This window comes from Chiloscyllium plagiosum, chromosome 2 (assembly GCF_004010195.1).
Source record: "Chiloscyllium plagiosum isolate BGI_BamShark_2017 chromosome 2, ASM401019v2, whole genome shotgun sequence".
NCBI lineage: Eukaryota > Metazoa > Chordata > Chondrichthyes > Orectolobiformes > Hemiscylliidae > Chiloscyllium > Chiloscyllium plagiosum.
Window position 1 is genome coordinate 141995249 of NC_057711.1, and position 17487 is coordinate 142012735.

The following is a 17487-nucleotide window of genomic DNA, read 5'->3' on the forward strand; positions in this document are numbered from 1 at the left end:
TATTTATAGACAATTGAGTAAAACATCTTCAGTGAAAACCTTTTGAGAGACTAAAGCCCATGCAGAAATAAGAATGCAATGGAATGTAGACCCTGTAGTTGAAGGTAATTTACTGAGTTGATTGTAATAGCAGGTGGTGTGGTAAAAACACTCAAACAGCAAAGGGATTTGCAATGATTCCATTTTTAGTCATCTGATGCCACTGGGCGGCACAGTGGTTAGCACTGCTGCCTCACAGCGCCGGAGACCTGGGTTTAATTCCCGCCTCAGGCGACTGTCTGTGTGGAGTTTGCACATTCTCCCCGTGTCTGCGTGGGTTTCCTCTGGGTGCTACGGTTTCCTCCCACAATCCAAAAATGTGCAGGTTAGGTGAATTGGCCATGCTAAATTGCCTATGCTAAATTGCCCTTAGTGTTAGGTGAAGGGGTAAATCTAGGGAAATGGGTCTGGGTGGGTTGCACTTCGGCGGGTTGGTATGGACTTGTTGGGTTAAAGGGCCTGTTTCCACACTAAGTAATCTAATCTAATACTGCGTGCTTTTCGTGATAACTTCAGTAAGGAGAGAAGGGAGAAAGAACTTGCATTTATTTAAAGTCAATTCCAACTTCAGAACCTTTATGCTGAATGATGTAGTCAATGCACTAATGTAGTTGGGAGCTGGTTAGCAGGATGGCTGATTTGCGGTATAGATTTATTACCAATATCATGGGTTCAATTCCTGCACCAGCTGAGGTTACTAGGAAGGTGTCACACTCATCCCTTGCCTGAATTGTGGTGACCTTCCAGTTAAACCACCACCAGAGAATGACCATCTGAGACTAAGGTGACTTTGCTCATATAGCCACTGTTGTAAGGTATAGAAATGCAGCAGCCAAAATCCCATGAACTACAGTGAAATAAATAACTGGAAAGCTATATTTTGGTTTTGGGAGAAAATTGATCAGGGCACTTTTTTTCAAATATCCATCACAGTAGTCAGTTCAGTTTAGCTTCACTTCTGAAAGATGGCATCTCAGTAACTAGATCACTTCCTGAGGACTACACTGAAGTTTCATTCTACATTATGTACTCAAGACATCAGAGTGGCATTTCAACCCAAAACCTTCAACAGGTACCTCCACTGAACCGAGCACATCAAATTGTACATAAAGGTCCAGGTTTATGCACGGCTACTAGCAACTCAAAAGCAAATGTGAACAATGTTCTTTGCAAGCTGTAATTCCTATAATACCTACCCACTATCATGTTAGAAATAAAGTTAAAGCTGGTGCACTGAAGTGTGATCTTTTGATGACATGACAACTCTTTATTTCTGATAACATCTCTGACCTGAACATTTCATATTACAATTGTATGATTCCATTCTTTCAGTATTTAATTATTGAGCAGACTTTCTAAAATAAAAAAATCACATTTTTGATATTTCTTTCATGCTCTGTTGTCTTTCTCTATTAATCTCATTTTTCTTTACTACTCTTTATTTTGTTTCTGTACATGACTTTAAGTATTCCAGTTTATACTTTCTGGTTTCGACTCTGGGAGTTCAGTCTTAACATGCAGTAGGAAGGTTGATGATGGCTCAGAACCCATCTGTTTCCTCAACAGACTTTGCAGTTGCTCTATAACTCAACCAATTCTTTAGTGTCCTGCTTCCAGGTCTCCAGCCCATTCAGTGTGAGCAGGATAATATAGTTAACGTGGTTCCTTGGGTCAACTATCACTGACAGCATGATATGGTCTAAGTTATTCATGAGATGTTAGCTCCAGTAGCATTTACTACAAAGACTGCATTCTTGTTGAGACAGGTGTCTTGGTGTTGTGACTAAACTTCAACTGTTTACACTGTTACAAGATCTCAGACTTACACACTGTCTGGGTTGTTTACTGACGTTACAACTACATTGCTTGATTGTAAAATGGACATAGCTGACTGACCACACAATGCACTGATTCCATTGTATTGAATGTACCAAAGGTGCAGTGGAGACCTTTATACTAGAACATTACATGTCATGATAACATCGAGCTGTCTTAAATATCCACTGCCTTTCTGGGATCTAACATCCCCCTTCCTTTTGTTTAAAGAATGGGCATGTTTTTTCCAATAAGCATCTGCAAGGATACATATAATAGTCTGCAATGTATCATTGTCTATGACTAACACCCACCAGCTATATCCACACAAACACCAAGCTAACTACGTACAACCTCATCGACTTAATGAATATCTTTAAATTTCACTACAAAGACAGTCTACTTCTACCTTAAAAATATTCTCTCAGTCACCAATTCACAAGCAACTGCTAAAACCTTTATTGATATCCTGATTTCCCACTTTACCACAGCCCCTCCCTAACCTCCAAACTGCCTGCAGTCACACTCCAATGTGTATCTCTTTTCTTATCAACTTTTACTGGTTTTTCATTTCACAAAACATTAGCTTCACAATTTTTATTTGCAAATCTGTTTTATTTCTCTTTTTAATTTTGAATGCCAGTTCATGGCCTTTAACTATAGCTCCCAATTACAATCCTTTTGTGGAATTATCTCCCTCAGTAGCCCCACATTGGTTCACATGCTGCGTTTTAAAAGCCTTCCTAAAATGCACCTTTAAGCAATTTCAGAAACATCCTCATCCCTCAGGACTCTAATGCTCACCCTAAAGTAAAACATAACATGCACTTTTTCACTATATTAGTGTCTGTGTAAATCTAAATTGCTTATTACTGTGGATCATAACAGTATTATGAAGGCCTACATAAAGGGGAGTGTTACACTGACTGCAAGGTTGCAAGTTTACTCCCCATTCAATCCCCAAGTCCAGAGAGTGGTCAGTTAATTTTAATTGTGTACAGGTACTAGCAAGTTAGGTCAATGAAAAGGGAGGTTCAACGCTTAAATTCATTTTTCAGTTGAAATAGGAATTGCATGACCAATGCGAGGTTATTTTATCTGTAGCCAATTATTGTGGTTCAGTTACAAGTACTGACATGGGGAAATTTTTATTAGGATGAGGACAGATCAGCAATAACCTTATTGAATAGCAGGGTAGGTTCTAGGTCCCAAGGGTGTCTGCTCCTGCAATTATACTCAGGCACAGCTGAGTGAAATCAAAGACAAGTAAATCAACTCCACAAGCCTGGCTTTGTACAGGATCATGGAGAAGGAGGGCTATGGCTAAGTGCTTCCATTTAGATTACTTCCCAGTGGTCCAAAATCAAAATTTCAGGAAATAGTTTCCAATGAGAAGAGGACCTGAGTCCTTCAAGAGTTTCATTCAATAGCACAATGTTACCTATTTAGGTTTCATAATGGTAGATGAGAATCATTTATATCAGCTACCCAGCCAACAACGTTGTAAGTGTGCTTCATAAACTAAAGGTTCGAATAAAGAGCACACATGCAGTTTAAGAAATCTTTTGAAAATGAGCCTTTAATCAACAAATCCAAACAAAGGCACTGAACAAGTCCCAATCTATTGAAACTTTCACATGGAGAAATGAAACGACAGATAAATTCCACACTCCTTTCATGGAACAATGTTGACCGAAGAAATGTTATGCCCCTTTACACTGACCCTGCACCTCCATCCTTTGAGAATGAGCAGTCAAACTTATCTCCATAGTTAATACAATTAAGAGGCACTGTAAAGTGATACACATTTGTAACAAGGGGGAAGAATCTCTCCTGTGAGCTCTTGCTTGATGGAAAGTTCAAAAGGTGTAACAGCCTTCATTACTCTTGAACAAGTACAGAGTGGCTCTGTCTTAGGAAATTTAATTGCTATTTCTGTCTCCTTTAGAAGGTAAGGGAAATATTAAAGTATGGTAAGTGATGTATAAAGAAAAATAAATATTGTATTTTAAAAATCTAATAAGCATTGCAGTATAAATTCTAGCTGGATCTACATGTTCAAACAATTGGCATAAAAAAGTCATGGATATAATTTGCTAGAAATTTTAAATTAGTACAAAATTAAACGTAGAGTTGTGTGAGAGAGAGAAAAGAGAACAAGTTCCCTTGAGGCAGAGAGTAAGGAAAATGACTATGAAAAATGCAGGTTACCACCATGTTTGATGGAGCAAATTACCACATTGAAATTTTCTGCTTATTAGTCAAACCCAATAAAGTTGGGCTGCATTTATTTTGGCAAATTAGCATGGCACAGGAATTATGCTGGGCCATCAATCTAATCAGATAAACAAAAATATCCCTGTCATGAGCTTAAGACTGCATAAAGCTGATTCTTGGTTTCCTTTAGATAAGACAGACTTCATATGACCTTAGGATGCATATGACAAACTATTAATTAAGAGCATTTTTCTTTAAAGGTGATAATTTCACAATACTTTTGAAAAGTTTACTCAATGAGATATAAAAAGGCAAAGCTGGATTATTATACATCAGTGCTTTTGTAGGTGTTTTGTTTTAATTAAAATTGTGGTTCTAAAGGATTAAGCTGAATTTGGCTAGTTCTCATCCCCCACACCTTTCAGCATTTTATACTGTACAGTAAGCCTCACAGCACAATTGGAATGCAACATGCAATCCTATGACTTAATTGAAAAATGTGGCACAAAATTCTGCCAGTGCTTTTGAACGAGTCAGTTTCTAAAGAAAACAATAGAGTCTTTTGCAGCTGCCAGCAAGTAGTCACAATGTTGTGTTCTCTTAAACTGACTGGGCTTATTGGAATCCAGCTTGCTCCCGTCTTGTTTCTTATGGTGACTATATTTTCTGCCATGATGAATATGGAGGAGGAGCACTCTCCAGTGGGGAGCTATTTGGTACATTCATCAGCTGCCCTGCTTGCAGCCCCTCATTCACTCGCAGCTCACATCCATCCTGGAGCATTCGTATAGCAATGCGCGCGATGTTTCGGGAATCATCCAGCCCGCTGTGAGGCCTCCCTTCATACTTCATCCCCAGCTTTTCGAGCATAGAGGCGAGTTTGGTCTGAGTCCTGGGAACCTGCAGGCAGATGACCAGAGATTCTCTCAAAAACAGCCAAGGGTAACAGCCAAGGACAAATTTGTACAAAATGGAATTTGGAACAAACTTCATCAAGTGTTTTAGAAAAAGCTGATGCTCTTCAGGTCAAGTAATTTTTTTTAAAAAACAGAATCAATTCAATTTTTTGAAAAATGCAACAATCCAAAAAATTAAAGACAAGATCTGCAGCAATAATCAGTTCTGATCTGTAACATCAGCAGCAGAATCAGTTAAATAAAATCAGTCAAAGTTAGCGGTGAGGAAACCATCGGACTGTCATTAAAAAAGACTTATTCAATTAATATACTTTGAGAAAGAAAGCTTGTAACTTATCCTTGACCTACACACGATTCCAGGCCCACACCGTGGTGTGGGTGAATCGTAACTGCCTTTGGAATAGGCTGAATGCCATGACATCATCAGGGCAACAAAGTTATAAACGCCATGGAGTGATGGTCACAATTGACAATGGAAGAAATATAGATACCGGATTAGTAAAACAATTTCCAAGACTAATAGGCTTTTTTTCCAGGGTGGGGTGTTAAAGGATATTCTTCAAAGGTGGGTAAATTTAATTGAGGTACTGATGAATCATGATCAGATTAATTGGAGTAACAAGGGTAAGGGGCTTGTTGGTTTCTCACTGTTTGTACAGACCTCAGACAGTTGTATAACAATGGCCCTTCCAACTACACAGGTGCAAGCAGTAAACACTGTCAGTGATGCCATCAACAGTACCGATCGCTGATAATGTGCAAATCTGAAAATCACTACAAAACCCTAATAGTTAAAAACTAAGCTGTGTTTTTGAGGATGGGGACTGATTCAGTAATGTGTAATAATTTAAACTTGCTGTAGTTTTTCAAAAAGCAGCCCTTTTCATACATTTAAAGACCGTCATTTTTATCTCAGGCTAATGGATATAAAAAAGTAATGTTGCCTTGAAAGCTACCAAATACAGAATTAATAATTCACTACTGTATTTCTAATTACAGCTCAATCATGAAGTAACTGCTCAAGGTTTAGCTCTGCTGTGTCCTCACCATAGTTCACAGCTGCCATTACTGTTAAATCACTGGTCCAGACTTCCCAAAATCCATATGCCACACTCCATCAATCCAGTCAGAATTTGATAGCATTTCAGCACTAGATGGAAATGTAAACTATCTTTGGAAATGCCAGTCTGCAGATGTTCAGAATGCAGGCCACTTATGAAACTGCTCTCTCCAGTCCAGGATCAATTTGTTCACCCCCCCCTCAAAAAACAACCTTCTCCAGCTCCTGATGGACAGCAAGCACCATCGTTCTCTTCAACCAGATAGCCACCACTGCCGCACAAGTTGCTCCCCTTCTTATCAGAGCCACACCAGGTTGATCTTCTGCATTTTGCTCACATGGCACCTGTTGGTTCTCAGCAACTTCACATAAACATAACTTCAGACCTAACAAAGGGGGTATCTCAGGTCTAGTCAGTCAGACATTGAGATTCGTCTCTCCTCATTCCTGTATCCCCAACATTCAGTACACCTGAATTACTAGGTTACTGCCCTTGGACCATTACAGTTTATAGCCTAGGACTAAATCTGCTACATAAATACAGACTAATATTTAGATCACTGCTCCCTGCAACACAATTGTTTCAGTATTGATTCAGATCAATGACTCCAATTCAGCATCCTTCCTAAAGCGGAGGACAAAGTTCCAACTGTCCCAGCTCTCCTGAAGAGTATTCTAGGCTCAAAGTTTCACCGTGCTTTCTCTCCTTTGATGCTGCCTGACCCACTGTGATCTCCCACAATTTTTTTTTCATACAGATTCCAGCATCTGCAGTAATTTGTTCCTACTGTACTTGTTTTAAGCACAAATTGAACACTTCATAATTCTCTTTCAATGCATCCACTATCTTTACGCGCTCACCAGTTGATGATGATAGAATGTAAGCCATCCTGTGAGGTCTCCATTATGATTGTTTCAATAATGATCTTTGTCTACCCAAATTTATTATTCTAATGTTTTAAGTTGCAATGGCAAGAATACCACAATATGCTTTAAATTAGCGACAGTGGATTAAATTCAATATCAGTATCCATTTTCTAAATCTGTAAATAACAATCAGGAGTGCCCAAGTGTTAATGTCATTGGTCTGGCAAGTTGGCACAACCACGTATCATCAAATACATTCAATAACACTGCTAATACCAACAAATCTTGGCATTTGGATTTAGTCTGTTCTGCTTTAAAGCGTGTTTCTTCAACACGAATTGGCTTTAACGTGATTGAAAAATTTAGACCGTTATTTGTAGAACGTGAACTTTCCTTACATGTACTGGTCATAACGCAATTCCAGCCCCATTACTATAGATGGCGCTGCTATTGCAAGATTTTCATATAACGTGAGATCGCATGAGAACAGAACTATCACGTTACATCAGAACTGACTGTATCTGCTTTTGAGATTAATGCAATTTTCAAATCTTCAGATCCATAAGTATTTAACAGGAAAAAGCAACCAGTCTGAAATACAGGAACAAACGGGAATGATTTGTAAGGGCTTAAAGGGATGGATGTCAGGGCCGAGAGAGGGGCTGCTGGTTTTGAACCTGCCTGTCGGATAATAACAAAATTTGTACTTAATTTTATTACCGGATTCATAACACCAGGAAAAACAAATTACAAACCTTGTAGAAGTTACCATAACTTTTTCGAATGTTAATCCATTTCTTTGCAAACTGTGGATACTCGATGCTGCTAAGATGGCACTGAACATTGAGGAATTTGCTCATGTCCCAGGAGCTAAAGTGTGGGGGTTGGAAATAAATTGCTATATTGAATTAGTCAGTCACATAGAGAAAGCCAAATCCAAGTTAGTAATTACAGATATGCAATATTAATGACATATCCAATTGTTTTGTGGAAACGCAATTATGAATTCCAGATGTTTATGAGGAGGTGGTGTTCAGGTACACAGTTCTGGATGTTAGACCAGCAGCATAGTCCTGAAGAGCAGTCCACATTCCCAGAGGCTTTATAAGGTGTTTTATTTCTCTTTACTGACAATAACTGCACATCATGACCAGGATTATAAATCAGCCATGATAATGCGTTGTATGGCCCACTTCTGCTCCTATGCCTCATGGTCTTATTATCTCGATACAGTATTAATCGACTGCTACAAAATACCATTCTGATGGAGTTCTGGCATCAAAGGTACACTGGGTGCACAACTAGTGGAGAATTTATACACCAGAAATTAGAACAGGAAAAGGTAAAGTAAAATTGCCATATTCCCAGAGGCAACTCTCTCACTAGAGAGCAACAGAGCGAGAAGGAAAGAGAGAGGGAGAGAGATGACAGATAATGGTTTAACCTGAGGGTTACCCCAACTCAGTCAAGGAGCAAGGTTAAGGAGAGTCTATAGTAACATCAACCAGTGTGGAAATTCATCCATTCTCTTGGTGTCACTCTGCATTGTAAAGCAGCTGTCCAGCCAACTAAGCTAACCAACCCCCTACTAGAATAGTTTGTGTAAAGTATTAACTGAGTCAAACTGCATTGTAAATTAGCAGGCATACTATGGCAAGTTAACAAAGTAGTCAAACTAATCAAATTATGCAATCCTCCCATTTAACCACTCAGTTTCTTCTGAATTATCTGATGAAGGGGCAGCGCTCAGAAAGCTTGGATTTCAAATAAACCTGTCAGACTATAGCCTGGTGTCGTGGGACTTTTGTCTTTGTCCACCCCAGTGCAGCACCACCACATTATGAACTAATGCCAGTCTGAAGATCTTGGTGTGTTTCATGAGGGTCTAATACATACCCATCAGTTAGTACTGCATATCTGCATTTGGTTCCAAGTTCCTTCTCTCTCATCCAGTTAACCACTTGCTGAAGAACATCTGGAAAACTCCCTGCTTTGTCAACCATATCCTGGAATAAACGAAGCATGTACACTTAAACAAGCTGAAATATTAACCTTCATTTAATGCTTGATTGCTAAATTCTCTCTTTTAAATATTAAGACAAAGAAGGTGATGACAAATATTTTAAAGTTTGGGATTTAAAGCAGGTTGGAAGAAGGGAGGAATGTACTAGACTTCAATCTCCAATTGAAAATTACCTAATCTGTGGCCACATTTATACAATTATTGATAAAGCATTTCCATTATTAATATGGTCATAGAAGTATAGAATGGGGAATGCAAGTATACAAGTGTAACAGAAATGTGATAAAAGGTGAACTACACTTTGCTTCTCTACCAATGCAGGTTAAAATATTTTGCCAACTCTAAATAATCTAATAAGCCTTTCAGAAATTACTACTTAATAAATCATAGTAGTGCATCGATTGAGTCTATCATTGATGCTTTGTGGCCACACATGGATATATTTTAGATATTCTGCTTTGAAAATCAGGGATGTTTTGAAAACACCACAAAAGAAAATGCAATTTAAAAATGTACTTTTTAAAAAATTGTCTCAAATCTCACAACGCATAGTCATAGAGATGTACAGCAGGGAAACAGACCCTTCGGTCCAACCCGTCCATGTCAACCAGATATCCCCACCCAATCTAGTCCCACCTGTCAGCATCTGGCCCGTATCCTCCAAACCCTTCCTATTCATATACCCATCCAGATGCCTTTTAAATGTTGTAATTGTACCAGCCTCCACCACTTCCTCTGGCAGCTCATTCCACATACGTACCACCCTCTGCGTGAAAAAGTTGCCCCTCACGTCCCTTGTATATCTTTCCCCTCTCACCCTAAACCTATGCTCTCTAGCTCTGGACTCCCACACCCCGAGGGAAAAGACTTTGCGCCTATTTACCCTATCCATGCCCCTCATGATTTTATAAACCTCTATAAAGTCAACCCTCAGCCTCTGACGCTCCAGGCAAAACAGCCCCAGCCTATTCAACCTCTCCCTGGATCTCAAATCCTCCAACCCCAGCAACATCCTTGTAAATCTTTTCTGAACCCTTTCAAGTTTCACAACATTCTTCAGATAGGAAGGAGACCAGTATTGCATGCAATATTTCAGAAGTGCCTAACCAATGTCCTGTACAGCCGCAACATGACCTCCCAATTCCTATACTCAGTACTCTGACTAATAAAGGAAAGCATACCAAACGCCTTCTTCACTATCCTATCTACCTGTGACTCCACTTTCAAGGAGCTATGAACTTGCACTCCAAGGTCTCTTTGTTCATTAACACTCCCTAGGACCTTACCACTAAGTATATAAGTCCTGCTAAGATTTGCTTTCCCAAAATGCAGCACCTCGCATTTATCTAAATTAAACTCCATCTGTCACTCGTCAACCTGATGACTTTTATAATGCCACTATTAGACAACACGAAAATGTCAGTAAAATCTTCTGACATGTGGAAAACAAATTTTAAGCAAACATCTGACATTCAGAAGATATTTTTAAACCAAACAAAACTTAAATGAAACCGGATTACCTGTGTGATGCCTGTGAGTTTGGTACAAAATTCTGTCAGCTTGGGTTTCAGTTCTGGTTTGACATATTCCTGGAATGTATCCTCCTTGAAAGCAGTAAAATAAAAAGGGTCTTTTGTGAATATCCTCAGAGACCTTGTGAAATCTTGCCTCACACAATTAAGAGAAAAATAATGTTTGTATTTATATAGGGCCTTTTGCATCCACAGAGTGTCTCACAGCTTTTGAATTATATTTTGAAATAATGCATACAAATTCCACAACTAATTTGTTCAGAAAGGTCCCTCAAAGAACAAAAGAGAAGAACAATGAGATACAAGAGGGCATCAACTTGAAAATAGAGTTTGATCATTGAGAAATAAAATCAGGAAATCAGGAAGCACCTTTTAAAAGCAGGGGTGGCAAGGTGACTCAGGGTTCCAGGTTCAATTTCAGCCTTGAGCGACTGTCTGTGTGGCGATTGCACATTCTCCCAGTGTCTGGGTAGGTTTCCTCTGGGTGCTCCAGTTTCTTCCCACAGTTCAAAGATGTGCAGGGCAGGTGAATTGTCATGCTAAACTGCCCAGTTTTAGGAGCATTAGTCAGAGGGAAATGGATCTGGGTGGGTTGCTCTTCGGATGGTCGGTGTGGACTTGTTGGGCCAAAGGGCCTGTTTCCACACTGCAGGGAATCTAATCTAATCTTTTCACCCAAAGGTGAGTGGGAAAACTTGAAACATAGCCTATAAAATTATGTGGCCAAAGTTCTCAATAACTTCTTCAACTTTGCAGTGATTCTGTCCCAATTTCTACACTGATTATAAAAGATTTCACTGGCAAACTGTCATTAAGCAGACCCTGGAATGCAGCTGCATGTTTGGAAAACTAAACATGGTATTAAGCAAACACAGTTTATACAACAGTAGTATTTTACAGGAGGAACTGCCCAGCAAAATATAACAACCCTGCAGGAAGATTATATTTCTTTACAGAGATTAAGTGTCACCTTGGCTTGTGTGGTAACATTTTTACCTTTGTCAGAAGTTCAAGCCCTAGAAAATGAACACATTGGAGCAAATTATCTAGGCTTTTTCTCCAGGTACGGCAGGAATGTCGCCGTACCTGGTAGTACAGAGGTAGTGTTTCATTTGTAAATTCTTGTTACAACATTTTCCAACTTAATTGAGGCTGCATACACAGATGCACAGTGCTTTATTTACGATAAGGTGCAAGATCTTATTTAAATCTCACGCAAGGTGTACAAAGCAGATGATTACTTACAATTTCGAGGGTGCGGGTATTCACAAGGGCAATGGGAAATTCAATAATTTCATGCAAGTATTCTGGTGGGTTGTTCTCTTCACATGTTGCTTCAAAGTCAATGACACAGATGTAATCGTAATACGTATCAGAACACTCTGGTTTGATTAGCAATGTCTGAGTCAGTTTCTGCTTCTTGTAGTAATTTTTTAATCGCTTTCTCAGTACATCCTTCACTCCCCTAAAGGAGATCAGCAAGAGAGCAATGACCGTGAGACATAAACATAGAGACAGAGGATGAAACAAATCATGTAAGACAGACAAAAAGTGAAAAATAGACAAACACAAGGAATTGACAGAATTTAAGACAGAAAGAGAAAAATATAATTAATAATATGCATGTATTATTCCTATACATTTCATCAACAGCAATTTATTTTCCTGGTACATCATTTTCTCCAAAAGAGTTAATATATTTATAGTTACTTGCACAAAAGTATGCAACCTGCATTACAAATACAATCAGTATGGTATTGTTAGAGTTGAGAATTTGGCCAAGAGAATATTAAAGGAATTGGAAAGGACATGCCCTGACCTCTGGTTCTGTGACACAGAACAAGATGCTTGGACTCCTAAAATTATGCTCATAATTTTTACACCTAAAATCTATTTCAAACCTTTGTCAATTCTAGACACAGACTTGACTGAAAAAACAGCAAAGGCAGTTTAAAGGCAGCCACAATGTACTCATTAGTAATTACTGCTACTGGACCAAGAGGAGGTCATATGGTTATAGAAACAAGGAAACTCTACATGGGTCTAGTTGAGACATAAATGAAAGGTTCACTGGCTTATTTTCACAAGAACTGGTTTTGGATTTCAGTGTCTTCACCAATCCCCACCCACCTCTTAATGACCACCAACAGTGTAGCATGCATTTCTGCAGCACATAGAAGACAATTTTTACAACTTCTAAAGTACATTATCCTATTGAACCAGGATGTAACAGTTATCTACCGGTGTTTTATTTCCCCCCAATCTCCATCACTGGCCAGAATGATACTTACCTGGTTTCCAGGTGGAGTTCCGCTAGCTTTGTGCGAAGTTCATCACGAGTCATTCTGTTGATATGGCCATTTGTGACAGCAATTTCTTTGTAGACTGGGTCACTGAAATCCTTAATGTAAGCAGCAGGGCTAGCTTTCATTGGTAGCTCTTGTCCATCGGTCCTGCTGCGCTGCTTCACCTGACACAAAGTTAATGATCACAAGAACAGTGACATTTAACAGCTTACACTACGTGACAGATTGGACTACTTTCTTTACAGATTTCTGGCAAACTTGGTTCACATAATACATTGTATATGTTAAAAAGCTCCACTGCATATGCAAATCATGACTCCAATTTCAGAAGCATTATTTAGAAATAAGAACAAAAAGGCTGGTCACTGCCTTCACGCAAGCTACCTAACTGTAATCTTTCAAAATGACAATACATCATATAACATTGCCAGCTCCATCATTCTCCATCTCCCAATAAAAACTATTCTGCTTCCACCTTCAGCAATGTAATTCAGCTGGCTAGTAGCAATACAAAAATTACAAATTACATTGTTTTAAATTATCCTGACCTAAATATCCACATTTTGTTACTGTCCTTCTCTGTGACTGTATTGTAGAGGCTAGGAAAGCATGGGTCTTCAGCCAGAAGGTATTGAGTGATACAATGATTGTTCCTCCCAGAGGACCAGGCTTCTAAATGAAAGCCTCTTCTCTCCTGTAGTTACAAACCATTGCATATAAAATAAGTTTCATTCCACTTGCACACACTATACTGCACAATTTAGCAATTACAAAAGCAGAAATATTTTAAATTGTTGAGGCTTACACCTTCAATGGGTCAGGGCTCATTGTACTCTCAGCATCCATTCCACTTTCTTGTATGCCACAAGGTGACTGGAAAGATTCTCAGTACTGAAACAACAAACTCAAGACAAGCTAAAAAGAAATGACAAAGACCAAAAAAAGGCCAGAAAGTTTGAAGTACCATGATTGTTCAATTGTTATACAATTGTTCGGTTGGCAATACTCTCAACAACATCAGAAGGTACCGGGTGCGACTCCAACTCGAAGACCTGAGCACTAAAATCTAGGTTGAGACAATTGAATGGCACTGAGATTGCTCAATCCATTGAGATGCCATTAAATTGACATTAAACTGAAGTTTCATCTGCCCTCTCAGGTGGATATAGAAGATCCTATAGCACTATTTTGAAGAAGAGCAGTGAGTTGGTGTCTTGTAACTATCCTTCAAGCAACATCACAAAAATGAGAGCTTTACACTGTGGGAGCAAAATGGCTGCTGTACTTCCAACAATGCAATTACTTCCTTTCAAAAATACTTTGCTGGGTCTAAAGAGCTTTAGGGCATCCTAAGGTCTGGTAAAGTGCTATTCAGACACAAGCATTTCATTTTGTTGCAGATTATTTTATTTGAATTATTTTATTCATGAATAAATCTCCTCCAATCTTTTGCTTATGTACACAGTTGACAAGAATATGCTTTCCCTTCTGGTAATAAACAACTCACTAACTTTCTACACTCTAATACATTATAACATCTTAGTTTGCTGCTAGAACAAGCAGTACAAATGAAATGACTGGAATAAAGAGCATCACAAGCAGCAGCTGCTTTCACAGGAAGTATTACAAGACAGATAATACTGATGAAGGACAAAAATAAATTCCAACCGCCGAGCAAGCAGACTGTCAGCTGATGTTGAATTGTAGCAATTTACAGCAGAGGAGATGAAAATTTGATCGTATCTGTCTGATCTTTGATCTGTCCAAACTTATCCCCATGAATATCACAGGTTAATGTCGGTTGCCAAATACCATCACAAGAGAGCTGTGTTGTGAGTAGAGAAAGGAGTGGGAGGGAGTGCGAGATAAGTTCTGTCCCACACTTTGTTGGGCCTTGTCATGTCTTGCAACCAGGCATAACAAAATATTGCCAAGGACATCACTAATATTAAATATTTTGTTTAACGCTATAGAAATGTCACTAAGGTTTGCTGAATGATTTTTACTTGTAAAAGAGTCAATAAAGACGAGGCTTCAACTTCAAAGACAGTTCACATTAATTAAAAATAGTATCATTACATTTGACATGCAGACATTCTAAAGTTATATGTTCTTCCCGATCTACCTGAAGTCATCACAGGAAACAGCTCAGAATGTGTCTAGCGAAAAATTAATGAATTGCAACAGCACCACCCGTCATTTTAACCCAACTTTAAGTGATACAAACAAGCCACTTGTTCAACGTCAGCCACTTGATTTAATGCATAATAAATCAACCCACTCAAAATAGCAGCCAGTTTCAGGATTTAGACCCACAACAGCATGGGATCCAGCCATCTGAGTCTGTCATTAAGCCACAAACCAACACGACTCCAGGCCAGGCTACAGTAACCATACTTTCAGTATCTTCTTCAGTGGGAATAGCTTTTGTAATAAATACAAAAAAACAGACTTTTGTGATACCAATAAAGAGACATCTGTCAGAGATTTATAAAAATGGTCTTTGTCTTATGAAAATACATTTTTAGGAAACTGCACATTCTATAGAATCATCTTAATTTGCTGTTGTTATTTGCTTTTTGTAAAATGCTGTGTTTGAAGATTAGTTCAGGTGCAAACTGATTCTGCCTGTGCCATAACATTGCATAATTTTACAACAAGTTAACTGACATGATTTTAGGCACATACGCTCAACCCTAATCCCTAGCCCCTTGCCTTGAAGCAAGAATTGAATCCAATTAACAGGTCAATTCACAACTGTGAATGAAACTTAATTCAGCAACTTCCCTCTTCTTCTATATTCCCCTCTTTCCCTGTATTTTGTGCTTGCCTAAAACTTAGCACGAAGCAGAAAATTTGCACAACGACACAGCCATCCAAAGAGGTATCAAGTCGGATAGTAGGAGGAATGTGATGTGGAAAGGCGGACTGGTGTAGAGAGGATATTTCAGAGTTGAGGCCATTGCTATGAATGCTGGAGCAATTAAAATTTAGGATATACACAAAACACAAACATTCAACTGTGGTCTGCAGGAGATTAGATAGGAAGGTAAGTATATAATCATGGAAAGAAAACCTGCTTTTCCCTCCAAAGAACACTACCTGACATGACAACTTTCTGTTTTTAAATCAGCGGCTGTTCAGTGGATTGACTAATGAGAAGTTATAGTGGTCCAAACTTAAAAATTACTGCAGCTCTGATGAAGAGTCATTTAGACTCGAAATGTTAACTTGCTTTCTCTCCATGGATGCTGCCTGACCCGGTGTGATCTCCAGCATTGTTTGTTTTTAATTAAAAATTGTTCTCACAGGCAGAGAAAGTAATTTTTTTCTGGAATTTACTAACTGAGTTACTAGAGGTTCCTCATTCCTCATGCTTTAAAACTTGTGAACTCATAGAAATGGACAATTTCAGTTGTGATTCAATGATGGGTCTGGAAAACACAAGAAAACAGGAGATGCTGGAGGCTGCCCAGTTACTTAAACCTGCTCTGCCATTTGATTTTCATATCCCTCCAATCCCTTAATGTTCAAAGTCTGTCCCTCTTAACCTCGACGAAGCATCCACAGCTCTCTGGTACAGAAAACTGCAAATGTTCACAACTCTTCAGCCTGAATAACTCTCCATGATCGCTATGGTTCCCTATTTCTAGACCCTTCAGGTGAAGGAAACAGTGCCTCAGCACCTGTCAAGTCCTCACAATAAAATGTTTCAACAAGATCACTTCTTGCCTCTGCATCAGAAGATTGTTGCCGTAAATCTAACTTCATCATCTTCAGCATATAAACTAGAACACACCAGTGCAGTACTCAAAAGTTCTTATTCAATGACCTCACAATAAACCAAATTTGCTGCTAACTAAAAAGCAATCACATTTACAGAGTATAACTGACAACATCACAATACCCCATATCACTCTACAACCAAACTCTCTCACAATGTAGCTTTTCCAGCAACACATTTTCAGCTCTGATCTCCAGCATCTGCAGCCCTCACTTTCTCTCTCTCACAATGTAGCCACTGTTGCAAAATAAGAAACATAACCACAAACTGCAATAAGATAAATTACTAGGTGCATTGTAAGCATTTGTTGAGGGATAAACAGTGGACAAAAAAAGTGAGAACTTGTTGTTGCTCATTTTCAAACCGTGGTCTGTATCTTTCATGTCAGCCCAAGGGAATTAGTGTCTCATTCAAAAAGCAGAACTGGGTGCTACATTGAAATTTGAATTTTGATTGCACATATTCCTCCATAGTAGGATTTGAATATTATGTAAAGATGTGTCACTCTATTTTGAGGACAATGAGATAGGTGTGGCGAGATTTCCAGAAGAGCCCAGTTTCCTTTTGGGTAGAGGAGCTCTCTGGGCTTTTGGATCTCTGATTTTGACCTTTTGAGTTCTGTAGATTTTGGAAAGGGGAATCTCTGGGTTTTAAATTCAGACTTCAAAGGGTTTCTCTCCAGGATTTCAGGTTTGCAAAGGAATCTTTTCAAGATTTCTCAATGTCAGGGGGCTGGATTTTAGAGTTTCAGAGGTACCACAGTTTCATGAGGGTCTCTTTTCAAACAATCCTGATTCAGGGGGGTTCTATAGGGTTTAAGCAGTACTGCAATTTTGGGGGATGGAGGGGGGGATATCTCATAGTCCAAGAGAAGTCCCTGTACCAGAGAGGTCTACGGGTCTTCTGGGCGTTATAATGTTGGCTGGG

General features: G+C 38.9%; 1 protein-coding gene across 3 annotated transcripts in view; it reads right to left on the reverse strand.

Annotated features, from left to right (window-relative positions):
• Nucleotides 1-3415: 3415 nt before the first annotated feature.
• eri1 (exoribonuclease 1) overlaps nt 3416-17487 on the reverse strand; it is a 15429-nt gene continuing 1357 nt past the window's right edge. The window contains exons 1-8 of one of the 3 annotated variants that reach the window (XM_043720012.1): nt 13582-17479; nt 13325-13470; nt 12762-12940; nt 11716-11935; nt 10459-10542; nt 8812-8921; nt 7671-7785; nt 3416-4971 (exon numbers count right to left, since the gene is read on the reverse strand). In XM_043720012.1, the coding sequence (XP_043575947.1) occupies nt 4729-4971; nt 7671-7785; nt 8812-8921; nt 10459-10542; nt 11716-11935; nt 12762-12901 (912 nt within the window). In that variant the 5' untranslated portion in view covers nt 12902-12940; nt 13325-13470; nt 13582-17479 and the 3' untranslated portion in view covers nt 3416-4728. Of the gene's footprint in view, nt 4972-7670; nt 7786-8811; nt 8922-10458; nt 10543-11715; nt 11936-12761; nt 12946-13324; nt 13471-13581; nt 17480-17487 lie in introns of those variants that run through there. The other 2 variants (XM_043720002.1, XM_043719995.1) reach the window with 2 other exon arrangements.